This window comes from Daphnia pulicaria, chromosome 1 (assembly GCF_021234035.1).
Source record: "Daphnia pulicaria isolate SC F1-1A chromosome 1, SC_F0-13Bv2, whole genome shotgun sequence".
Taxonomy (NCBI): Eukaryota; Metazoa; Arthropoda; class Branchiopoda; order Diplostraca; family Daphniidae; genus Daphnia; species Daphnia pulicaria.
In genome coordinates, this window is record NC_060913.1 from 14979253 (window position 1) to 15004143 (window position 24891).

Genomic DNA, 24891 nt, shown 5'->3' on the forward strand with positions numbered 1-24891 from the left:
TGTCTCAATCGTATACTGCATTATGAGTGCATGAATGAGATTTGAGTAACAGAGATGGAAGAGATTTGACATGACAGACAAATAAACGAATAACACACTGAATTTGTGACACCAAGGACAGCAACAGGAGCAGAAACTGCTTTGAGCACACCTTTCACCATCTCATTAGGCAGCATCTCCAGTAACAGCCGAACATCAATGGCCATCAAAACCTACAGAGACAAAGAAATATTTATCACAAGTAAGACCAAGTGCAGGATGACAGGAATGCAGTTAAAAGTTTAAAAGGTGATAGGTAAAGGTAGGAGAATAAGATATTTCGTCAACAATCTGGAATCACTAACAGATGTAGAAGTAGTAGAAACATTTAGAAGCACTCCTCATTGTAGAATAACCTTGGGGATTTCGTCTGTTGTGATGTGTAATACTGCGGTTGAAGACGAGATACAAATTTGCAGGGATGAATATTACGTGAGTATCACAGTTATTTTCCCTTATTTGTTTGTTCTTTTAATTGAGTGTCAACGTCTCAACAAGCGAGTTTGGATCGGACATTGTTTTCATGGAATGATGGAACTGTCAAACGTTTCTTCTTTCTGATGCTAGACAACATAGCTTTTGATCATTTTCCACTCAGTTTAGTTACGCTTACTTTGCAGCTCGCTGCTATTACAAACAAACTTTTGGGTGATAAGTGTCAGTTTCTGTTTCGACAACAAAGCTCACTTATTAGATTTATAATATTGTGTTTTTTTTTCTACTTCCGGTTTTCTCTTTTCAGTCAGAAGTTCAGTAAATAGTCATCTGAAGTACCAAACAAACTAAAAATTCGTGATCCTCGTAAAATTTGTGGTAAAGTTCATGTTTTATTTTGTACGAAAGCGTACTTCCGGTTTCAAGGATTTTCCTGAACTGTTCAGGAAAATTCTCGATTTTGACCAAAATCGTGATTTCGCTCAATTTACACCTAATCGACCCCAAATTTTACGTAGATCACGAATATTTAGTTTATTTTGACGACAGCTAAATGGTTAAGGTGCTATCGCTTACTTCCGGTGTACTTCCGGAAAATTTGCATAAAACTAGCAAGTGAGCTTTGTTCTCTGTAGAATTCTAAAGACTCCATGCTAATTTTAAGCAAAGAGAAATGGTCTTTTTGATTACTTTTATGACTTGTGACTATCTAAGGCCAGTCCTTTAGATAATGAGTTTTGAATGTGTCAAATAGATGGCGTGAATGTTGTTTGTTGTGTCAGATATGGGCTTATGGCGGCTCGTTGCCAAAAGTTTAGCTACAGCTATTTTCTTCGAAAATTACCAATGAATACGCTGGTAAATAGACTAGATTTCGTGTGCAATTTGTTTGGCATGTGTTCTTTACCGTTTATGTGTTTAATAACATCATCATTTCTCATCCATTTCCAGGAGAAAATGTGAAAGGTGCACTGTCTTGTATTGTGTTAAAAATCCTGGTATCCTACTGAATATGCATTTCATCCAAATGACAGAGTGGTAACAACCAATGCTAGCTTTAGTACAGTATTGCTGGAACATAGTCTTCTCATCTTTTATCAGGATTGATCACTATCTTTTATCGGCTGAATCATTCTATGGGACTTGCCAGATCACCAACCCCATCACGGGCCAATCTCTCATTCCATCTTGTAGAGAACCTTGGATAACCGATTGGTGGTTTAGTGTGTAAGTTTACTTGTCATGTCACTGAACTTATTTTGTTGCAGTCTTATATGTATTTAAAGTATTGTTCTGCACTTACGTCTAGCTAATTTTTAAGTTAAATTATTCCCTTAGATCATAGACATCAAGCACATTGATGCCATTTATAGACTAGGTGATTTTATTTTTTATTTACAGGTTCTTGGGTTTCTAATGTAGCATGCCAGACTTTATGAGAAGTCATGTCCATTGAACAAAAAGGACAATGACTATACAGTAACCCGTTGGCTGCTAGCCTGCTACCCTTGAATATTCCCTTGGATAACCCTACTCCTTTGCTACTTATCATGGACTTCATCCATTGGTGAAAACCAATGACAACCAGGAGGAAAAGAGTGTGCTGGTCGAATGGGGACTTGCAAGCTTAAACCGGAAGCCTACTATATGATTAATCGTTCTCGTAATAACTGTTCCTCAACTCTTCGCTCTTTTTCCGGTTTCTCCTACCATCTCCCTGTCTGCAGTCAATTAAGGTAGTCTCCCCCTGTCTTGATTGACTCCATGGGTGAGTTTTTAAAGTAATTTATCTCCCAAATGACTCAAAAGAAGTTGGTTAGGTCTGTTTGAAATGGGTATAAATTGGTTTAAAACTTGTACTAATAATTAATATACAACAACAGCAAAACCACTTTAGATTTCCACCAACTCTGAGAAGAAAAAAAAACAGATATTGTAGTTGGCAGTTACATCAATTGTGACTGATAACTATTTTTCAATAAAATTACACACTTCCCAAGTTACTAATAATAAACTAATAAATTACCATTTCTAGAGGTTTTCTTGCATCTATGCTCCAAGCCTCCCTGCAACATTTCTGGATAACACCGGCATCATGAAATGCATGCAGCAGATTGACAATTTTATTAACACCGTCAGCAAGTCCTGTTAGGATACATAATCATTAACCAGATGTAAAAACAAAATAAGACAAGAAAGAAAACAATCATGTCACAAAATTGAAATTTAGATGAAAATGAAGCAAATTATTTGAGTCACACAAGACAAGATTGCAGAAGTTATTAGAAAAGATACCTTCAGATTCACACGACTAGATAATACATTTAATTCACATACACAACAGTATTCACAGATGACAACCAAAAAGAAATGCCTTTAATCTTCACGATGCAAAACTATAAAGTTCCCTGACATGCTAAAACGCAAACCGTGCAGCGTCCCAGTTCTACAGTTAGCATCTGAATGCCTTGACTTATGTACCATGTATGTACTGACTACAACACCAAACCCCTCTGGTGGACGAATTTTTACCCTACCTTTTGACAAAAATTCTAACCCCAACCCATGCCCTAACCTTTTAAACAAAAAATTCTATCCCTACCTTTTAACAAGAAAACAACCTTCAACAACTTGTAATCGTAATATGGATAAAACGTAGAAAACAAATTTACCGCCTTCGTTACTTACATATTGGCTATTACTTCAAAACGTCGCCATAAGGAAATTCCAACCCCAAAAAATGCCCCAACTTTGAGAAAAATATTCTAACCCAACCTTTCGAAGAAAAAAAAAAAAAAACTTCAAAAACTACTGATTATCATAGATATAAGACCAAAAAGTTGATAAAATGTAGAAAAAAAAACTAACCACCTTCGTCCTATTACTTGAGTTTGTCACATGCTCACTTCTGCAGATTGGCGATATTCGACGATTTGGTTCAGTGACATGACATGAATAAACCTAAGTTCTCCAGAAGATGGAATGAGAGATAAATCCTTATTAAGGATGAAAATAAGTTTCAGGCTTTCAGCAATTACTCTAATAAAGCTAATTTTGGTCGTCACCTATATTATTTTGATTCACATTCAGTAGAATAGAATGATCTGAAAATCTGAAAGTGGACAGTAGGCTGCACAACCCTAAAATTTTTCCTTCTGAAAGTAAAAGAAACATAAAGATTATCAAACATTCACACAGAATTTTAGGAAAAAAATGCATGTGACGAAACATCCAAACAACCCAACATGCAATTAACCTGGAATCATATAGGAAATAGACAAATACAAGAGAACTTGGGCAAATGTTCACCAAACTATCATTCAATTCAATAAACTAAAAAACACTTTGATACCTTAGAACTAACATGGGTAACATAGCAGAACTCCATCGGAAATCGGTAGAAGAGTTGGAGATGTTTCCGTTATTCTTCCAGCGCGAACAAAACTTTACCGGTCGTCAGTTGCATTTTCTGATTTGGGCTGATAGTTCATCTTTGTGATCTGAATAATTCTTATTCCATATGCTCGGACTCGGATAATCTATTTGTGATTTACAGCTGGCCACTCTTCAACACAAGTTAAAAAGGAAATGGTATTCGATCACTCGTTTCCAATATCTGCGTACCTCCTGGGAATGGAACGCCGTTTTCTCCACCACCTTCTTTCTCCAACAAATAATTGTGCTGTCCGTGAACTGTTGATGCTGTAGACTTAACTAATTTAGAAGAGGTCAACTTCCTGCGGTTGTTTGGTGTCAGCTCAAAATATCATCTTCTCTTCTGTGTCGATAGTCGGCGCTGAAGGTTAGTCGATATCTATTTCTCTTATCTTGTCGCGATTTTGCCGTCGTATACGGCACCATTCGATTTGGGACGACGGTGGTGAAGACGGACCTCCAACCAGAATACCAACAGAAATATGACTATCGATTCTGGTAGCGTTGATGGCATTTATTCTAGAGCAACTCCAAAAGAGAACTAGTGTTGGATTGGCCATAACGACTGAAGCCTGAGTCCTGTTATCTAGCGCATGACGAATTGTTAGTTATCTCCAGTCTATCCAGTAGAAGTGCTGCACCACCGGGTCGAACTCAATACCAAAACCTTGAAACAATAAAGATGAGCTTTACAAGAAAAATTCGTATTTCAAACAACAGATACCACAGACAAGGTAGATACAGGATGTCAATGCCTTCTCTTCATTTCTTCTTCCTGTGTCGCTCCGTTTTCACATCGAAAATATCGATTAGAGGTAAGTCACAAGCAGGTCGGCGGTGATCCGGCGCAATTTCCTATGGGAAAAAAGGACTTCGTTATCTGGATTAGGAGAATTGGGGGCAGACTGAAAAACACAAAATAAAAACAAAATATTTAATAACACCCTGAGCCACATCCGTTGTACGTTTAGGGAAAACTTCCTAATAGAGTTCTAACAGGATGTGCGATTATGGTATGACAAACGTTCAAACCCCTCCACATATTCGTTGATGCCCCAAATTTCTGTTATGTCCCTCAATATTTCCTTTGTCTGTCTGTACAAAATCACTCTACCTGTACTAACCTCCTCCTCCCACTAACCTAACGAACTCTCACTCACACATCTACTAACACATGCATTGCAGTATTTAAAGGAAAATTACTTAAGACAGTTTTATGGAAGCCAGATCAATTACTCATCGTAAGACGTTTCACTGAGTGTTGCGGAAAATTGAGAGAGGAAAAGTCAAAGGAAATACGAAAGTGTAACCTTTAGCTGTCGGCTCTTTCCCGGAGTACTAACGCCTGCGAAATATCAACGATGAATAAAACGTTTGAAGTCCTTTTCCCACTTGGCGTCTAGTGGCGGAAGTAGTGCGGTGACATGGGCAGCAATTGTTGGAATCGACGCAACTGGCCAAACAAATAATTATCAAACAAACAGAAAGGGCGAATAATAAGCTCGTGATCCGAAGATAATTATGCAGCAGCTGATGAACTGGAGATCATTGCCATGGAAGGACACTGCTGCTGTTCCCGGCTGTCGCTCATGCTTCACAATTACTGTCAAGGGAATCAAATTGAAGATGACTAAATGCGGTCAATCAGCTGAAGAGGAAAGACAGCTTTTTCCCAGTTGGAGTTGTTCGCAGTCGAGACACTGGGTCAGGATTACCATTATCGCAAACTTGAAAATACGAATTTGTTCCCTTACATCCTACATTCCAACAGGGGACGATTTCGTTGTCGATGGTATGAAGTAATAGTTCACTCATTTATCAAAGTTGCCCGCTGTTAAATACGAACTGAAAGAGAAGGTAAAACTTAAATCAGTTTTGGTTCTATTAAATTATGTCTGTTCTTACTTAAAGAGAAGAGTTTATCCACTTCTAATTTTCCTGCCCAAATCTTTTATTAGCTGTGGAATTGATGCAACTTGTTGTACTGGATGGATGAATTCACTGGACGAAAGTCTTGAAATCCAAAACAAAAAGTTAACTAAAAAACTAGTTTCTTTGGGGATAGCAAGAGGTAGATTTTGCTGCCATTTAACATACTCTAAGAAGATGTGGCATGCAAATTGCAAACTGCTGAATTTTCCCACCAAATTTATCAGAGGATCTGAGTTCAGCGGAACCAATCTGATGGATTAACTTCATCTAGTTTCCAGAGTTAGGATCAAATGAGCCAAATACATGCATTAATTGCCAAGGCATTATTGACAGCAAGCAGGCATTTTCTCCAGAATGATTCAATATTATTCCTGCACTATAGGGTTGCACAACTCACAAAGAGGAGAACACAGAAAACAACTATGAAATGAACTCAGTTACGCTACTCAATCATACTCACTTGACCAGATTCAAAGGCATTTAATTTCTGTCATGAGTGGAGCCACTGATTTGACATTTAAGGAAACAGAAGGCAAGAAGGGGCTGAGTTTCACTTCTTAGCAAACATAGCCTTTGTCCGCCATTAGTCAGCGGAAAATTTAGTAGAAGGGAGGACAGGTTAGGAGTGGTAAAATGGGTACATGTAGAGTGAAATACTTGAGACTGGATCACATGAAAAATTACTATAATGATTAGCAAAATTACCTTTGCTATGAAGTGATTATGCATTGGATGAGACATGCCAGAAGTAAAGTAGCAACAAATTCTTCAAACCTTTATTGGCGTGATGGCGTCCCTTCGTCTCAGAAGCATGCTCGCGAAGTACTTGACTCGACATGCTCAGAAAGAGAACTCAGAAAAAAGCTACGGAACGGAAATGAATTTGAAAGACAAAGACAACACCATTGCCAAATATGATCTCTAAACAAGCGAGAAGCGACTAAATATATTTTTAGACAACGTTGCCTATCCTGCGCGGGCTTATCGCAGTTCGCAGAATCGGGCAGCATTTTTTTTAATTAACTGTAAATCATTAAATTTTCCACTCCTAATTCGGAAGCCTCATACACCTTATTTATAACTAAGGCTGTGCTTATACAATATACACTAAACAGTCAACGAACTGGATTGCTTTTAGGTGAAATAGCCACGGGGTTATTTGAATCAATTACTTCATCCAGGGGTATGGAGAGGTGGTTCCCAATGACAGTGTTAAATTTCCCATAATTCGACGGGAAGCTACTTTTTTACTAACGACTTTTACATGGAGGCATAGGAAGGTCTCTCCGACGGTGGCGCCATCTAGGCTCTCGCGGCAAATGGACATACCGAGAGACCTTTTAGTAAAAAAAGCGGACAACCCCTTATGGGAAATTTAACATGGAGACTGGAAACCATCTCTCCATGCCCATGCTTCATCGTACATTCGTACCGTACGTCGTTATACTTAATCCCATACTTAGAATAAGTAAAATAACATAAATGTATAAACAATAGTACTCTATAAATCTGCTTTAGTTTACTTACGTTCGGTGCAGTTCGAACTATTTATGAGAACATTTACCTAAAGGTAAAATATAAGTCAGTTTTTGGTTTCTCAAATAAATGCTGGCTGAATCAGTGTTAAAGGCTTTATTAAGGTTTATCTGCCAAATTAGAAAGACGAAAGAGAGTGAGCAAACATAGACTTCTGCTATTTATGTTTCCAGGCTTCCAGCTAACTGTTTGATTTTTGCAGCCAAACTCAGCGACCATACTGAGGCCACATCTGCTTGTATAATTGAGGAAGTTAAATCAATTAGGAAATTTGACCGCTTCAATCTTAGCTCATAAAGTAAGTATGTTAAACACAAGCATAACTAGCTAACCAAGAAAACATGAAGTCGTCCATAAGCAACGTCGCATGAAGAGAAAAAAAAATCATGTACATCCTTCTACGCAAACCAAGATTAATGGAGGCAGTAATAGCTAGAATGGCATAAACTCGCTAGATAGCAGATAGAAACATTTGCTGTAAAACGATCATCAGTAACTTCGAAAGCTGTTGGAAAGTGTCCACTCCATTTCCCAACGCTATGCACCCGGGTGTTGGAACTACTAAAAAATACTTCTAGTTTGTTTACCTCAATTGCTCGACACCGTGCCTGATGTGTAAAAAAAATGTTAAAACTCAATTTTCAAAACTGTTGATGCGAAATTTTGTACGGATGAAGACATGGATGTCACACATTACAAGCTAGGTGAAACAGAGCATGGGTTTAGGACCGAAATGAAGCGAATCATATTTTTAACTGTTCAAAGGATGTGAGAAATATTAATAGATCAATTTCCAGGTTCGGTAGTGATCACACAGAAAGTACTGTTCTCTGATTAACGTTGGGGTAGTTGGCTGATAATCAGTTTGAAATCAGGAGGAAAAAGCTCAGCGGCACGAGGGTACATCAATTCATACGATTGGCGGATGGTGACGTCGGCCACTCCAGCAATATCACCTATCTCTTTCTTTGTCAATTTATTTTCTGAGGCGTGGGAAGCCATATAGATGGCGGCTGCAGCAACTGATATTGGTGAACGTCCAGGAACGACATCAAGCTCCACTGCTTTGCCTCCAATGTGCGATGCGTTTCGTTGGACAACGGCAGGCAATCCTAAAATTAAATGAACGCGTTAAAATTATTAACATACATTGTTAAAGGTAACTTTTCTTCATAGCATACCAAGATTTGAGCAGAAACGTGGCATAAAATCCGAGGTTTTGATTATTTCAACTGAAGTTTCTAGTGCCTTGAGAATCAGTTTGAAACATCTTCCAATTTCTTTCTTGCCTATCTTGCTGACGGCGCAAATTTCCTTGAACGTCCGTGGGACACCTTCTTGCCTTTGGAAACCAACGAAAAATAAATAAATAAAATACAAAATTTTATTTTAACAGTGCTAAAATAGTTAAATATTTTCTTTAATGGAGTCATACACACCTGCAGGCTATGTATAGGCAGGCTGATGCACTAGCATCAGTGCTGTGTCCTTTTAAGTTCTTGCCATCATGAACACTCTTGAATAGAAGATTTGCTCTGTCAACAATGGTTCTGGGTAAGTTAATACGATCAGCCATGTTGCTTATCTCTTTGAAAGCATTGACAAGAGTTCGGTCTGAGCTGCTCATCTGGATAACAAAACAGTTGAAGTTAGGTTTAAAATGATAGATTTTACAAACAAAACTTTGGCAAATGAAATTACAGTTTGCCGGTTTTTGTAAACTGCTCCACCAGTCTCATTAAACGAAGTCCCACCACCACTCGTACTGGGCCCAATCATTGTTGTAAGATTTGTCCCATTCAGGAGAGTGTTTTCTGCCCCACCAACTCGTGAAGGATCTGCGTTGCCTGCCTCATTACTGAATGTTCGCCATTCGGAGCCGACATCAACCACTCTGGAGAAGGCAGAACAAAAATTTAGCCAGGTAAAGTACATATTGAAACCCAGAATATCTATTCCAATAACCTGTCTCCAACAACTAAACCACATTCTGAGCAAATTTGGTCGCCAGCATGGCAATCATCAACCAAAGGGGCATCGGGATGAGAAGGGCAACAAATCCTACCACGTCCCGATGACATTATTCCTAACAAAAGACTTTAATTCGGAATTCGTAGAAAGTTAGTAGAACGGTAATCAGACAACTTTGTGATAGACTCTGTACGCCTGAACTGTTATTTGTCGAGAATTTCGTTTTTATTGTGGTCACGTGTGTGCAGTAATGCTTTTTCTAATAAAGCTGCACTAAAAAAAATATTCTAACGTTGTTTTTTTTTATCTTACTTTTAAAATTTAATTCTTCATTATTATTATTAATTAGTACACTTGAATTTATAAAATTCAAATATTTTCGATAGCTTTTTTTAGGTTACATATAATATTACATTATTTCAAGCAAAAAAGTTGACAACCCCACGAACGCACGAACGTTTTTTTAAATGTGTTCAAAATAAACCTGTTTACGTTTGCTCAGGGTTTGCTAACATATGATAAAACAGTTTTCGAGTGATCGAATTCGAAAATCTGTGTGGTTTCAACAGTATCCATAATGAAAAGAACGAGAATTTTACCTAGTAAAGGTTTGCACCCTTGCACAAGTATTCCATTTTTTTTTGTAAACTGGTTCTAGGTTTCTAGGTGAGATGAGTTATTAGAGATGGTTTCTTCCCGTATCCGAATAACACTGAATTGATTAATTCTTTAAAAAAATTCTTAATTGTAGAGGGAGGGATGGGAAATTGATGTTTGAAAATAAACAATTGCCCAATCATTGCTGTAATAAATTGTATTTCTGAATTAATTTCTCATTTGTTATAAGTATTCTAGTATCATATAAGAGGTTATGATCCACATATTCTGGGAAAAATATTTTGAGCCTACAATAGATTACGCTGTTCAACCCCTGGTTGAAATGCGTTACAAGATCGGTAGAAAATAGAAAGCGTGTTCATCGTTTAGTAGCGAGAACCAGTAGATACATGGCTAATGGTTTTCTGGACTGTTGTGTACGATCCCTGACCACCATGCACATGTCCGACAATTGCATTAGCTTGCGCACCCTGGGCAGCAGCATAGGCCTGAGTAAAATAGAATTTAAAAATTATGAATACCAAGTGAAAACAGCTGGAGAATTAAAAACAAAAATCCTACCTTCTCTGCTGCGAACTGGGCCCCAGCCAGGTCCGACAGAGCGGCTTGATGCTTGTAAGCCAAAGCCTGGGCGTTTGCTTGTGCTTGGTAGGCCATTTGAGATTGAGAAGCTTGCTGGGCTTGAGCGGCGTGTAAAGAAGCAATCGCTTGGGCGGCATGGGCGTGGGCAGCCTTTGCAGCCGCCATCAATGCTTGAGCCTGTTGTAAAGCCTGGACCTTAGTGGCTTCAGCTGATTGAACAGCCTGGGCGGCTTGAGCAGCTTGGGCTGATTCGGCAAACGCAGCGGCCTGTGCGGCCTGTGTAGCCTGAGATATCTGGGCGGCTTGTGCTTGTTTCGCAGCTACAATAGCTTGAGCTTGTTGAGCTGCAAGGGTTGCTTGGGCTGCTAGTGTAGCCTTAGCTTGATGAGCAGCTTGGGCTCCAGCGGCGTACTGAGCATTGTGAGCTGCCTTGGCCACATTGGCAGCTTGCTGGGCGATAGCTGCAGCACCACCGTAACCAACTCCGTATCCAATATTTGTCACACCCCCGTGCCCATTTTCGTACCCGCGCTTGTCCTTCACACAGTCGAATAAAAAACAATTTTATATCAGAAAATCAGAAATTTTGTAAATTATAACTTACTCGAGAAGTATCATCTGCAGCATTAGTCTTCTCTTCAGATTCAGCACTCACTACGGCGATGAAACCTATAAATCAAAATAATTTAATATAGTCAGATTGATATTTTATATTACTAAAGATTTAGAAGACAAAATCAAACTGTACCGATTACTGCAATCAAAACTAAAGTGAATTTCATTTTTTTAAAGAATGTAGTTTGTTGACGGAGACTCAAAGCTATAATTGTCCTTCTTGGGCAAATGATAGTCGAAGACTGTTTATCTTACAAACGCAACAAGCTTACCTTATATAGGAACAATTTTCAAGGGATTGATTCTTGGTCTTTAAAGCGCAACGTGTTAGATAATTACCATTTGTGAAACGGAAAAGATTACGGAAATAATACGTACGTGCAATAATGTAGGAAATCCTGCATAGTCATAGAGGGAAGGAGTATAATGGCATAACAAATGCTACCAGTTACTTTCCATTTCAGTTTTGTCTCTCTGGACTCTCTATGTCAAGTTCCTCGGTTTAAGTAGAAAACGAAAATATAGGCCACACCGAAACAGACACGAAGATAATGAAATGGCCCCGTCTCCCGTCGGCTTATTATTCTTTGCGGTAAATAGGGTATTGGTTAAATACTTAAATTCTTTAAAAAAGAGGACACAAATGATTAATGAAGCTTAAATTATATTATTCATAGTTACATAAGACGCCGATTTTCGTATTCAGTGTTTCTTCATTTTGGACGAATTTCGTAGAATATTTATCTGAAATACAAAAAATAAATTTTTTTTTATCGAATCTTAATTGAATCAATCCATTCAGATGTCATGGATGTTAATAATATGAATAAAAATATTATTTTTCTTTTAGCTACCATTTTAAAAAGAACTTTTCTCTTTGCCTGTTTATGAAATAAAAGTAAACAGGAAACAAACACTAAAGGGTGGGACACTATTTAACTCTATAGACTTTTAGGCGGCATACATTTTCCGCTCTGATTCCTTCAACAGCTGTGAAAAAGAGGTTCATGGATCCAGGTAACAACTGAAATACTTCGAAATTGATAAAATTTAGAAGGTAAGCCAATGCGGAAATTTCTCCAATAAAGGGCAAGCGTTGACGATCACTAAAAAGTGAAACTGACCATTTGTTGCTTGGGAGTTGGGACTTGGCTTCCGGCTCCAGGGAGGATTCTGTTACAGAGAAAGGTGTTACAAAAAGATGAAAAAGAAGGAGAACGGTTATAATATTAAAACTTTATCAAATAATACAAGATCTAAATAATTTAAGGAACATTTTCGTAAAAAGAGAAAGTACCAATCAAAGTTTATGTTGCCGCCCAAAAAAAATAAAAATAGGCAGACAACCGCTTGGAAGACATCTAGCGGAGAAGAAAAAACAGCTGCTGACGTATCTGTTTTGACGGATCCGGATAAGTACACGATCTGACCGACATCCAAAATCCAAATATATATAACATAAAACAATATAACACGAGAATATTTAACAAGAAAAACCATGGGCTCTTCAATACGAGAGAGACAGATAAGTACGTCTGTTAATTGTTTTCTTTAAAGACTCAGTATTTCATGCTATACTTTCTGTTCTTACAGATCTGTTGAAGCAAATGATAAATTTCAACCAACCTATAACTAAATCAACTATCATGGAACCATCATGGAAAATTTTGGTGTACGACAAGTATGGACAGGATATCATATCCCCCATTCTATCAGTCAAGGAATTGCAAGAACTAGGTGTGACTCTCCACGTCCAACTACACTCACCTAGAGACCCTGTTCCAGATGTGCCTGCTATTTACTTTTGCCTGCCCACTGAAGAGAACCTAGGACGAATAAGCCAAGATTTACAAAACCAGCTATATGAATCATATTACTTCAATTTTATCTCATCCATATCCCGGCAAAGATTGGAAGACTTGGCATCTGCTGCAATCAATGCTCAGAGTGTGGCCCAGATCTTAAAAGTTTGTGATCAATACCTGAATTTCATTTCTCTGGAAGATGATTTGTTTATCCTCAGAAATCAGAACAGTGACATGATATCCTACTACTGTGAGTACTACTCTTGCCCCCATTGCCACATTGTTTCCTTCAAACAAATCAAATTCTAAATTTATCTTATTATTTTCAGCTATGAACAGGGGTGAAATAACAGATACAGAGATGAACAACATTTTAGATGGAATTGTTGATAGTTTATTCTCTTTATTTGCCACATTAGGTAAAAGTTGTACTATTTTCATTTATATGTGCATCATCTCACGGTGCAAATTATTCAATGCAGGCACTGTTCCGGTAATTCGAAGTCCTAAAGGAAATGCAGCTGAAATGGTAGCTGAAAAACTAGACAAGAAATTAAGGGAAAGTTTGCGAGATACAAGAAGTGGTCTTTTTACTTCTGATCTAACCCAAAGTTTTGGGTATGTCTGTTTCATAGCCAAACACGCCGCGCGAATTGCAGTTACAATATATTTTTTAAATTTTTAGATTTCAGAGGCCTTTGTTGGTTCTCCTCGACCGTAACTTGGACATGGCTACACCTCTCCACCACACTTGGACTTACCAAGCCCTTGTACACGATGTTTTGGATTACACTTTAAATCGTGTGGTCGTCCAGGAACCAGAAAGTGATGCCAATCACCATCCGGATAGCCATCGGCACACGCCTTCTCACAAAGCCAAAATAAAGACTTGTGATTTGAACCCATCCGACAAATTTTGGATATCTTATAGAGGCAGTCCTTTCCCAACAGTAGCAGAATCCATTCAAGAAGAACTGGAAGATTACAAAGCCTCGGAGAGTGAAGTGAAACGATTAAAAGAATCAATGGTACTGTTTCGATCTATGGAAATTTGTGGCCATTAATTTATCGTATTACTTTTTGTTTTTCAAAGGGATTAGATCCAGACGGAGAAGCCGCTATGAGTTTGATTTCCAACACAACAGCCAAGCTGACTTCAGCAGTTAGCTCTCTACCCCAGCTTCTGGAGAGGAAGCGGCTTTTAGACATGCATACAACCATAGCAACAGGTAAAATTTTATTTTTTTAAGGCTTCCTATGAACCACCCATAAACTGACACAAGATTAAACTAACTTTTAATGCTTTAGCCATCTTGGAGCAAATCAAGCAGCGAAAACTGGACGTTTTACTAGAGGTGGAGGAGAAGGTTATGAGCAAAAACGCCTTAGATCGATCTGTCTTAGACATCATTAGTGATTCAGAGTGCGGAACTCCAGACGATAAACTCAGGCTATTTCTGGTCTATTTTATTTGTTCACCTAACATGACTGAGGTAGGGAATAAGCCTATTTTACAATGGTATTTGCTTGTTATATTTATCGATTTTGTTTAGTCCGAAACTGATCAGTACGCCGCTGCACTAAAAGCTGCTGGCTGCAATTTAGCAGCTTTGCGCTATTTGAAGCGCTGGAAGTGAGTAATTTCAGTCGTGGATTGTTTGAAATATTCTAAAATCCACTATTTTTAATTAAGGTCGTGCAGCAAGATTGCGACTGGCTCTAGCCAGTACTCGGGAGGTGGAACTAGAACAGTGAACATGTTTACGAAACTTATGTCCCAAGGCTCGAATTTTGTCATGGAAGGCGTGAAGAACTTGGTTGTAAAGAAACATGTAAGCATTTTCTGGTTGAATTACTTTCAAATCAGAATTCATTTGATGGAAATATTTTTCAACAGAATTTACCAGTTACACGGATTGTTGATCACTTGATGGAACTGAAACCCTCTCCAGAAACCGACGATTACCGTTATTTTGATCCAAAGCTTTTGAAACCTAGTGAGGGTGGTAGTACTGCTCCTCTTAAGAGTCGTGCCCAATTCCAAGATGCTATTGTATTCATGGTGGGTGGAGGGACGTATGCCGAGTATCAAAATCTTGTCGACTATGCTAAAGTATTAAATCTTTTTTTTTTTTTTTTTTAATTTGAGGTTATTTAATTACTTTTTACTTTTCCCAGTCGAAAACAGTGGGAGGTAACGCGAAGAAAATTGTCTATGGTTGTTCCACTTTAAATAACGGAAATCAATTCTTAAAACAGGTACTTAAAAAACTCTTAAAAAAAAACTCGTAATCCAAATATTATTATACTTTTTCTTTAACTTTTTAGTTGGCATTGTTGGGTGAAGATATTCAGTAAAAAAAAGTGGAAGTCGAAGGAAATTATTCCTCGCCCTTGTTTGTTAAATGAAAATCCAATAAAAAAGCAATTTAAGAATGCGATGGTCAAAGTGCACATCAATGTTTTTCTTTCAAGTGTTCAGTTTTTAGATAACAGCATTCATAAAGAAGGACACCAAACAAAGGGTGCTCTCAAAATTCGTTTGAAGCGTTGACCAGCTATCTTTCAATACACCCGACACTTTCTCTGCTCGAGCACACAATTCATGTTCCTCGCTTAAGGAACTCCCATGAACCTTTAAAAAGAGCCCTAGATAAGCTTGGACTATTTCATAGTTACGCTTAGACTCCAGGACGAGGGTGATAGATGTTAAGAACTGTGACAGTAGGTGGGTGGACCCTCCCAAATGAGGACTCAGTGAGCGGATTTCGGTGTCGATAGCTGACGGTCCCATTCCTTTGAGTTCTTCTATAACAGCCCAGTCTGTATTTAAAAAAAAAAAAAAAAAAGAATTGTTGAGACAACGTTTTTTTAGTAGTATCGTATTTTTCACTAGACTTACATTCTTCTGGTTTCTCGGCACTGTTTAATTTCTCGGCCCACGGGGTTAACGGCATCGCAAAAGGTGAGCTGAATGTGTTCAAAATACGCGAACCCGAGTCTTTCTGACCATCTGCGGATGGAAGGCTGTTTGTGTTGGTCAAGAAAAAGGGGGCAAGTTTCTGCAACTTCGGTGCTTCTTTAGGCCTGTTTCGTCTCTGTTAACAAGTTAAAATATATACAGACAATAATTATAAAGCGTACAAGAGTTAAATCCAAGTAACTTACTTTGATAGCGTCAAGGCTAAGAAGGTTCTTCCATCTGGAATCAGGAAGTAGAGACAGAGTAACAAGAGCATCAGCAATTTGTTCCGGCGAGGAGAACTCTTCATCGTCCTCAATTTGCTCACTGTCTTCAATTTCAGATTCACTGCTTTTGACAGCGGATCCTGGTAGGGGAGCCGTTTTCGGTTCAAAATCTTTTTCCAGTGCCCGCAATGAAACTTGCGTGTAGAGTGACTGATTGTTCCACAGATAAATACCAAGATCATCAACATGCGCTGTAGCTAAAAAACTGCCACTCGCGCTGAAAGTCAGAGAAACACAAGATTTGGGCAGAAGAAAATAATCTATGCACCTATAGGAAAAAGATAAGAAAGAAACTAAGAATTTTGTTTGAATTTGTTGAAACTTAACTAATCCAGAATCGGCTTTTCGACACTTACGTTCCAGTAGGCAAGTCCCACGTTCGAATACTGCAATCCTGTGCGGATGATACCAACCACCTAGCATCCGGACTAAAGGCCAAGTCCGTCAATCGCCCATCATGTCCAGTAAGTCGTCGAACAATATTTCCGGTCTCGACTTCCACAATAATTATAGTAAAGTCTTCCATCGCGATAGCCAAAAGCCCACTAAACACAAACATTCATTTAGAAAAGTTCTAGCACCAATTCCATGAACCGTCTTACCTGTGTCGATTAATTTGAATAAAGCTAGGTGCAGCATTTAGATTTGTTTCCCTTACAATTTCTACAGACTTGAAGTTCCATGTAGTTAACTGGCCATTTGTGAAGGCTCCCAAAACTACCTGCACAAATTCAAAAAAAAAAAACGTTGTGGTAATTAATAGTGCATAACAACGTTTCACATTCTATCCTTACCTGATTTAAACCATCCGAGACAACCCCTCGAACGGCGTTACGAGTAAACGGCAATTTAGACGACTCTTCAGTATCTAAGCGAAGATATGTGGCACGATGAATTCCTGATTGCATATTGTAACGATCAATATGGCCTGAGTCATAACCAACAATGGCAAAATTTCCGCAAGCCGTAATGGTAACACACTATATGGTGATTAAAGAAATAAGATTAAAGACATAGAAATAGGTAAAATAAAGTATTCAACTAACAGTCGCAGATGTCTTTTTTAAAGCCATGTCCTCTGCAAAGCGTTTGTGTGTCAGCTTATGCTCGCCCATTGTTTGTCGATGGAATGACCATGTCGTCACCTCTGACTGATGACGATGAACAGCTGCAATAGAATCCCATTCCTTGTCTCGAACCGAATCTTGTAATAAAAGATTAATTAAGCAACGGCCCGGGTTAAGTATTAAAATTTAAAAAAAAATTAGTTTTCGCTCATACCAGATGCAAAGTTGGTAATTGGTGGCATTTTTGGGCCAGCCTTTTCTAGTCCGACCCGTCTGGCTTTCTTTTGATTGTAGTGTGCAGTGCCTAAATTTCGGTGAAGAAGATCAGCAACGGTTGAGAACGTTCGCAGCGAAGAATCTAATCCAGTTGACAGAATCCATTCGCCAAGTAAATCGTGAAAGCGCAACCGGATTGGTGGAGCTTTATGACCTCCACGATCACGGAGCAATCGTACTCCTCCGTCTGATTGATCAAAAATCCACATCTATCAGAAAATATTTAAAATAGAATTAGGTTTTTCAAAGATTTTAATAACTAAACAGAGATCATTATTACCTTCAACGAATTATCAGGAGAAGACGTAATGATGATTGGTTCTGAGGCCAATGCTTTCAAACCGGTCACTGCTCCCCGATGAGCATGACGATGCTGTTGAACGAGGGTCTGTTGTTCTAGATCCCAAATTGCCAGATGACCTTGGCTACTTCCAGTGATCATAATAGGAGCACCATCAGTTCTGAATGTTAGAGCTGTGATTGGTCCCCAATCTTGTTTGAACTTTATCAAAGTCTCGTCAAATTTCAAGTTGTGCAAACACATTTCTCCTGAAGCCAGTCCTACAGCCACAACATCAACAGCGGGGGCTTGTTCTAGGATAGTGATTTGGCTCTTCCACCCATTGAATGCAAAAACCATCTTGCCAGTCTTCAGGTTCCATAATTGCATAGTACCTTGCATACTTCCAAACAAAATTTTGTTTAGGTATGTCACAGGATGCACCATAGCAGAAATGGAAAAAGTATCAGGATTGAAGTCTAGCTCAAAGCTGACTTCAGCTGCATTGATATCCCAAACTTTAAGGTTGTTTGTCTCATCAACAGCAAGAAGATGCTGACCAAATGGAAGCATCAAGTGAATGGGTTTTTCATGTCCCTTAAACTCTTTGGAAAGTTCAGTACTTCTTCTCCATACTTTGATAATGTGACCACTGGCTGTGAAAACCCGGTAGGTATCAGCTGCAAGGCATGTGATGTCATCTTCATGTGCTCTTCCAATACTTAGGAGATTCAGTTTGGTGGACTGAATTTTTCAACAGATTATTAATAAACGAAAATTAAATAAAAATAATGAAGACTTACTCCGTAAGTGTGGAAAGAGTTACCAATGACTGTAACAATGAGTGTTTCCTTCCTCTTTGGAATATATCTTGTAACCAACGGAATGTGGTTACTGACAAGTCCCAGCGCACGATGTCCGGTAAATATACGACTTGCATCTAAAAAACTTTCGTGATTTTCTGCTTTATCCGTCATTTCATCGGAAATACAGTATCTAAATTATTAAATTTTTCAGCAAGACAGTAACACTTGACGGCTAAGAGATGGAACTTTTAACTTGTTGGGGCAGTTGGGGCACGTGTAATAGCAGACGATATATTTACGAAGTTGCCATATTCCAATAATCGATTATTCGACTTGCAGTGCACGGGTGCACCAACCAATCCAACCGGATGCACCAACTCTACTTGAACCAAAGCTATAGACTCCGGAGTCTATAGCTCTGCTTGAACTTGTTGTCAGAACTCAGAAGCGGCTTTCAGCTACTAGATTGATAGATTCTTATTCTTTACAAAAAATGATTTGCTTTTACAGCAGTAATGAATGAAGGAGTGTCAACAGCAGTAATGAATCCCATAAACTTCATTTCTAATAAATTTCTAAAAGCCCATTTATTACAATTCTTGAACAATAATAGGGGAAGGTTTGGCTCATGTAATTTAATAAGAGCTGAGTAGTGTATTTTGTATTGTGCCATTCAAGTTAAACAAGCCAAAAAAGACAACATTTTAAAAAACCCGCGAATAGCAATTTTTCAGCTTCTCATCCAAACAGTGAATTTCTTAGGGAAACAATTTGCGAATCACTACGATGCTTGATACTTTTCTTCGCTTTCCGTCAGAAGAAACGTTTCACATCTTTAAGCGATGTATCAGCGTGTCGTGTTAATTTAGGGTATACAGTATTAAGCTTTGGGGACTTTGTTTCATTAATTTAAAAATGCTCGAGAGGGGATTTCCAGAACTTGGTCTGCAGAGATAATCGCTTATCGTTGGATGGCTGCAGTTGGGCAGTGGCTTTGGCCGAATCTGGGAAGCGATAATGGTATCGTTCAGGCCTTAGGTACTTCACTGTCACCAAATTGCCATCAAACCACCAGCCGTGGAGCGAGTGGTATACCTTGCCGGCATCATCAGCAGTTGCACACTTGATGTAAACACAACCTTCTCGCGAACCCCGATCAACAGCCATATGCACAGTTTTCCCCTTGTCTGCCTTCTCCAAAATTGCGTCCTGAATACGGACCGGCCACGAATCGCCAACCTCTCTAAGAAATCATACATAAAAGAATGTCAGCTGGTTTTCCTTACAATAATTACAATTCGATACAATAATCATGGCTCAACGTTGACAATTAGAACAAGTGTCTACAAATAACTTTAACTCAAGTAACAACAAATATTGAAAACAAAAGAAATCTTACACTTCTGCGTCGAACATATTGCGCACTTTGAGGCACTGGGTTAACGGGTAGGGAGGTGGCGAATTTACTCCACTACTATCAGTGCTAAAGGCTTGGCCTTGCCACACTTTCGGTCGAGGAGTAACGCTATTCGCTGCACCAAGACTGTTGTTGGATGAGGCCTCATCAGTTTGATCTCCATGGGCTGGTGATTTGCCGGGCGAAAATGCGGTGCTGGGAGGAAGCCATCGCCAAACGCGGAAGTCTTCACCTTCAATTTGTTGGATCTCTGGCCGGACTCGCGACTCGTTGTCCTCAAGGAACTGAACTGCCTTGTTCCACAATTTGAGCTTTGACTTCCGCTCTTTTAGTGGAATGAGAACATCGCGGACATGTGTAACTGCTAGGTAAGCATCATGCGGTCGACGTTCTACCACCATACTTGCTTGATGCCGAGCCAACAAATCTATTATCATTTCCACCATGGTGTATACTTCTTGCTCCTCCTTTTCACGCTGTCTGCAACTGGCCGTTACCATTTGATGAACCAATAAAACTACGCCAAATCCTAAAAGGCATTTAAATTAATTAAGTCTCTCAAGAAAAATGCGTCTTAACTTTAGAATATGAATAAGTTAATACCAACCGATTATTATAATAAGCGATGCAATCAAAATATTCCATAAATAGGTTTTTATCGAGCACCAAATAGGAAGTCGAACGCTTGGGATACTCCACGACTCCCCGTCAACACTGACACCCCACTGAGGATTAGCAACTACGGCCTCTATAACTTTGTCGAGCACCGTCTGATTCATTTTCAGCTGTTCCAATAAAAATGAAGAATCTACCGATACGACTTCTTCTCCACCACACAGATGTGAGATGGTCTCACGTTCAATTAAGTTTCTAACGTTTTGGATTGTTTGATCCATTGCCGATTCAGATGTTCCCAGAGGTGGTCCTGCTTCGTTATAAGAAGCCCTAATATAAACTGCGGCTAAGAGCAGAAAGAACAAGGCCGCAAGCAGTGGCAAAACGACGACGATGAACTGCCACTGCCAAAGAATGTTCATTTTTCCCTTTACGTTTGCATAAAATGCAGATTTTTTTATTGGAGTACTCTAAGAGAAAACAAAACTAATTATTAAAACTGATTTCAATGAAAAATCTTGAATAATATTTTAAAAAATACCGAAATTTGGTCAGATTTTTTAAACCAAGACGGGAACCAGCTCTTTTTAGGAGTCTTTTTTGCAGGTGCACTGTCATTCTCAGAGTCAGATCCTGTATCATATGGCTCTTGCTCCTCAACAAACCTAATGAAAAAGAAACATTAATAATTAAAAAAAAAAAATTTTTCAATACAAAAAATATTACCTGTTAATAACAGGATTAGGTGGAGGAACGAATGTTCTTGAAAAGTCTGATTGTCTTGGTTTCAGAAGGGAATCATTAGACAGATAAGAGCTGTTACTTCCAAAAGTAAGAGAATGTTGCTGGGAGAAGCTTAGAGATGGTGTTATACTACGCCTTTCCTTAGCTGAAATGAAACTTGAGTTGTCAGGATAATCTTTATCAGACTCTTGTGCTGAATCCTGTTCTTCATCCTGAAAACGTTGTAAAGGTACAGCAAAAGATTTTGACTCTCTTTTTTGTTTGGCAACTGCATGGTTAAGTTTTTTAATGAGAATTGGCCTTGTAGAGTGTGTCACCGGTGGTGCAACAATTTTGTGCAATTTTAGCTGTCTAATAAGCTCTTCATCTGACATTGTTCCAGAAACATTGTTACTCAGAGTTTCACTTTTCCCATTGAGACTCTTTTTTTCAGCCTTTGGGCTGTTTTTTTTAACAGCAGGTTTTCTAGTGTTTGGCTCAGTATCACACCCGTCAGATTCATCAGTTCTAGAGTCAAGCTGAGGGGGAGGAGCTGCTATGCTTGCTCTTTGTCTTGTTTTGGGTTTAGAAGAAACCATGTTACCACCTACTGATCTTCTTCGAGTAGATGAAGAACGACTTTCGATAGCAGCTTCCTCATGTTCATGGGAGGAGGTGCCATTGCCGGCTGTTTCCATTGCCGACTTCAGTTTTCTGATGACCAAATCCCGAGTCGTCTGTGTGATGGGTATGTCAGTCATTCCATATTGAGCCAGCTTTCTTCGCAACTCCGAATCGCTCAAAACATTCAAATCAGCCATAATCGTACTTGCTTGTCGACCGGCAAGGACGGAAAAATATCTTTTACGGACACAACCGAAAAAATTACTAGACAGACTTGTTTCAAACGATAAACTGCTAAACAGAATCTGCTCACTGAGCACGACGCCAGTCCCTTGGGGGCTCAGCTGATGGATTTTAACGATCACAAAATTCAAAACTTGAGGGAAATAGGATTATTTATGTTAATATTTTTTACATGATCTTCATTTTGAACTCTATGTTATATGATAAAATGCTTTTTTTATAATTCGAAATTGTTTTTCTCCTCCGATTCGCTCACTGCGGACTGCGGCCAACTGCGGCTCTGCCTGAGGAGCGGCGCACTGACACACCTGGCGGCCGTTGTTTTAAACACTACTTTTTAGGTTGTCTGCTAAGTGTTGAACATTAGAAAAATGGCTGGTGTCTTAAGAAAGGTAAAATTTTAATTTGTAATTATTTATATAATATAGTACTATTTTTATAGTTGAAATTAGCTACACATTTTCCTTAAATGTTTGAACTTGTGAACTTTAAAATAAGGTAAAGTCAGAACAACATAGGGGTATAACATATTTATCAGTAAGTAATTATTGGCCTAGAATTTGTTTGTTGTGTTCTTTTTTGGTAGGCCTTCAGAAATAAAAAAATAATCTTCTAACTAAATAAATTTTTGTAGGCTACTACTGGGTTGACTGGGTTGGTAGTGGCTCAAAATCCCCATCACACTTTAAGTGTGCTTTATGGCAAGATTCTCCGTACTTTGCAAAACATGCCTGAAGATGCTGCTTATCGTCGGTATACTGAACAGATAATCAAGGAGCGAGCATTGGCAGTGACTGAGGTATTGGTTCTAATTAAATATGTTCTTGTTCACATAGCATACATTACATATTCATTCTCACAACAGGAGAAGGATATTACCAAGCTAGAAAAACGTATCAATTGTGGACAAGTAGAAGAACTTATTGTTCAAGCTGAGAATGAATTGACTTTGTCAAGAAAAATGCAGGCCTGGAAACCTTGGGAACCCCTTGTTAGTGAGCCACCTGCTAATCAGTGGAAATGGCCAATTTAGGTGTGGTAAAAATGTAAATGGCAAAAAAAAGTAATAAAGAAATAGTGGTGTATTACAGATAAATCACAATCATGTCATTGTTTTACTCAAATTAGTATAACCTGCTCCAACACAAGTCATTAATATTTTTTCAGTTCCAACCCTTAGTTCATCTCCATCGTTTTTATTTCCATTTTCCATCTTGAACACTGTTCCGAAAAAGTCCTTCATGTGTCTCAAAAACTGAATCCTATTAAAGGAAATGAAAGTTATGCAGTAAAGTAAGGTAAGACATACTGTAAAGCAACTGGAAATAATTTAACTCACGTATAAGGAGACAAAGGTCCAAGCAGAACTCTTGAGACATCTTTTGGTCCTAAAGCCATTAATAATAGAACTAGATGTTGGTTTGAAGAATCAACACACCCGCCTCGGTAAATTTCTTCTAGAAGTCGAAGGGCTGCTATTTCACCTAGTTCTTCAGCCACTGATGGGACTTGCTTGTCTCCTTGTGGATTAGAAGTAGCTTCGGCAGACAAAAATGTACCTAAATCGAATTGTTTGAAGTATTTTATCGACTAAAATAGTACCAAATTCATTTTAAATTACCGTTTATGGTCTCTGCGGTCAAAGTAATGCCAAAACCAGGAGAAAGACCGCTAGCGGGTCCTTTTCTATGGTCAGTGAGAATGAATACGTCAGGAATGTATTTTAAAAGTATTCCCTTTGCGGCTTCGATCATACGATTTGTCATTGTTGGGGAAGTACGTAAAGCATAAGAAACGCCCCGAATTTTTTTAATTTTTCCAGGGTCTACATACTACAATAAAAATTTGTTAGTAAAAATCTGAACATTATGAATTTTATATGAATTTTTTTTATACCTGCAGAGCCCGTAATTGTTTTCTGAGAGGGCAAGTAAATATTACTTCTCCTCCTCCCTTAGGTGGAGCCCCTCTTTTATTTATCTTTAACACTAAACCATCATCAACCAAGAGAAATCTTTTCAGAATAGGCATTGAAGAGCATCTGATGATATCAATTGATGGATCAGTTTGATCATTAGTTACTCCTCTAAGAGTGAGATGTAAGGGTATTTTACAGAAAGGTCCAAGGGGTAACAGAGGTTCTAGATAATAACTAATGGAGCGTTGGGTTGAACAATCATGTTCAATGGTTCCGCCATAAAGGAGACCTGGTTCATAATGAACAGCTGTGCCTGTCTCATTAACTTCAATCTTTGAACCATTTGTAATTTTGTCTAGAAGTCGAATGAAACTAGCTTCAAATTCTGTATAATCATTGAATAGGATATATTAATGTTTAATTGTATCTGATAATCTAATTGAACAATTATTTGTCCTCTTACCTTTTAGACCAGGATCATTTTCTTTCGATCGAATGTTTACGATTGAAACAGGTCTACACGAAAGCGTAGCTAGCACCAATCTTTGACGAAAAAAATTACAGCCTTCATACCTAAGTCGGCTCGATTGTTGATTGGAATCACTGCGAGACATTTAATTGTGTAAATTTCTTCGCCCAACATATACACGTGCTACAAACTAGAAGATAGAAGGTTAGAAGCTGCAGACGACGAAATTATATGCA

General features: G+C 38.5%; 6 protein-coding genes and 1 long non-coding RNA gene across 22 annotated transcripts; 2 read left to right on the plus strand and 5 right to left on the minus strand.

The window, feature by feature from the left end:
* Positions 1-2316: 2316 nt before the first annotated feature.
* On the minus strand, positions 2317-6723 carry LOC124337667. Of its 15 annotated transcripts, none has more exons than XR_006917505.1 (11): positions 6547-6723; positions 6007-6412; positions 5815-5922; positions 5220-5754; positions 4634-4764; positions 4099-4576; positions 3827-4013; positions 3540-3629; positions 3360-3470; positions 2501-3282; positions 2317-2384 (listed from the first exon to the last, which is right to left on the minus strand). It is a non-coding gene; the product is annotated as an uncharacterized LOC124337667 (long non-coding RNA). The 15 variants fall into 15 exon arrangements; XR_006917503.1 differs by having other exon boundaries at positions 3827-4576; positions 5220-5362; positions 5664-5754; positions 6547-6722; XR_006917501.1 differs by having other exon boundaries at positions 3827-4576; positions 5220-5512; positions 5664-5754; positions 6547-6722.
* A 1297-nt stretch (positions 6724-8020) lies between these two features.
* LOC124327411 (transcription initiation factor IIB-like) lies at positions 8021-9600 on the minus strand. Of its 2 annotated transcripts, XM_046786368.1 has the most exons (6): positions 9523-9594; positions 9343-9463; positions 9079-9271; positions 8817-9004; positions 8559-8719; positions 8021-8489 (listed from the first exon to the last, which is right to left on the minus strand). In XM_046786368.1, exons 2-6 carry the CDS (start codon positions 9456-9458, stop codon positions 8212-8214), a joined length of 936 nt encoding a protein of 311 aa, XP_046642324.1. In that variant the 5' UTR covers positions 9459-9463; positions 9523-9594; the 3' UTR covers positions 8021-8211. The 2 variants fall into 2 exon arrangements, with proteins under 2 accessions (XP_046642324.1, XP_046642323.1); XM_046786367.1 differs by having other exon boundaries at positions 9343-9600.
* Positions 9601-10144: 544 nt separating this feature from the next.
* Positions 10145-11430, minus strand: LOC124327434 (tol-Pal system protein TolA-like). Its single transcript, XM_046786369.1, has 4 exons — positions 11297-11430; positions 11153-11217; positions 10528-11085; positions 10145-10454 (listed from the first exon to the last, which is right to left on the minus strand). Exons 1-4 carry the CDS (start codon positions 11328-11330, stop codon positions 10332-10334), a joined length of 780 nt encoding a protein of 259 aa, XP_046642325.1. The 5' UTR covers positions 11331-11430; the 3' UTR covers positions 10145-10331.
* A 1111-nt stretch (positions 11431-12541) lies between these two features.
* LOC124327392 (sec1 family domain-containing protein 1-like) lies at positions 12542-15409 on the plus strand. Its single transcript, XM_046786364.1, has 12 exons — positions 12542-12692; positions 12757-13218; positions 13298-13387; positions 13451-13586; positions 13654-13996; positions 14062-14197; positions 14277-14461; positions 14522-14601; positions 14662-14800; positions 14866-15081; positions 15147-15227; positions 15297-15409. Exons 1-12 carry the CDS (start codon positions 12662-12664, stop codon positions 15324-15326), a joined length of 1929 nt encoding a protein of 642 aa, XP_046642320.1. The 5' UTR covers positions 12542-12661; the 3' UTR covers positions 15327-15409.
* Positions 15410-15412: 3 nt separating this feature from the next.
* Positions 15413-18947, minus strand: LOC124327370 (WD repeat-containing protein 36-like). Its single transcript, XM_046786362.1, has 10 exons — positions 18644-18947; positions 17841-18584; positions 17499-17769; positions 17264-17421; positions 17012-17197; positions 16820-16938; positions 16574-16762; positions 16137-16485; positions 15871-16066; positions 15413-15791 (listed from the first exon to the last, which is right to left on the minus strand). Exons 1-10 carry the CDS (start codon positions 18815-18817, stop codon positions 15454-15456), a joined length of 2724 nt encoding a protein of 907 aa, XP_046642318.1. The 5' UTR covers positions 18818-18947; the 3' UTR covers positions 15413-15453.
* A 345-nt stretch (positions 18948-19292) lies between these two features.
* LOC124327455 lies at positions 19293-24886 on the minus strand. Its single transcript, XM_046786389.1, has 10 exons — positions 24650-24886; positions 24165-24571; positions 23890-24100; positions 23608-23827; positions 23403-23530; positions 21405-21567; positions 21220-21343; positions 20671-21148; positions 20046-20592; positions 19293-19889 (listed from the first exon to the last, which is right to left on the minus strand). Exons 1-10 carry the CDS (start codon positions 24798-24800, stop codon positions 19556-19558), a joined length of 2763 nt encoding a protein of 920 aa, XP_046642345.1. The 5' UTR covers positions 24801-24886; the 3' UTR covers positions 19293-19555.
* Positions 22550-23364, plus strand: LOC124327446 (NADH dehydrogenase [ubiquinone] 1 alpha subcomplex subunit 5-like). The gene is made up of 3 exons (XM_046786377.1): positions 22550-22660; positions 22903-23067; positions 23134-23364. Exons 1-3 carry the CDS (start codon positions 22640-22642, stop codon positions 23299-23301), a joined length of 354 nt encoding a protein of 117 aa, XP_046642333.1. The 5' UTR covers positions 22550-22639; the 3' UTR covers positions 23302-23364.
* Positions 24887-24891: the final 5 nt, after the last annotated feature.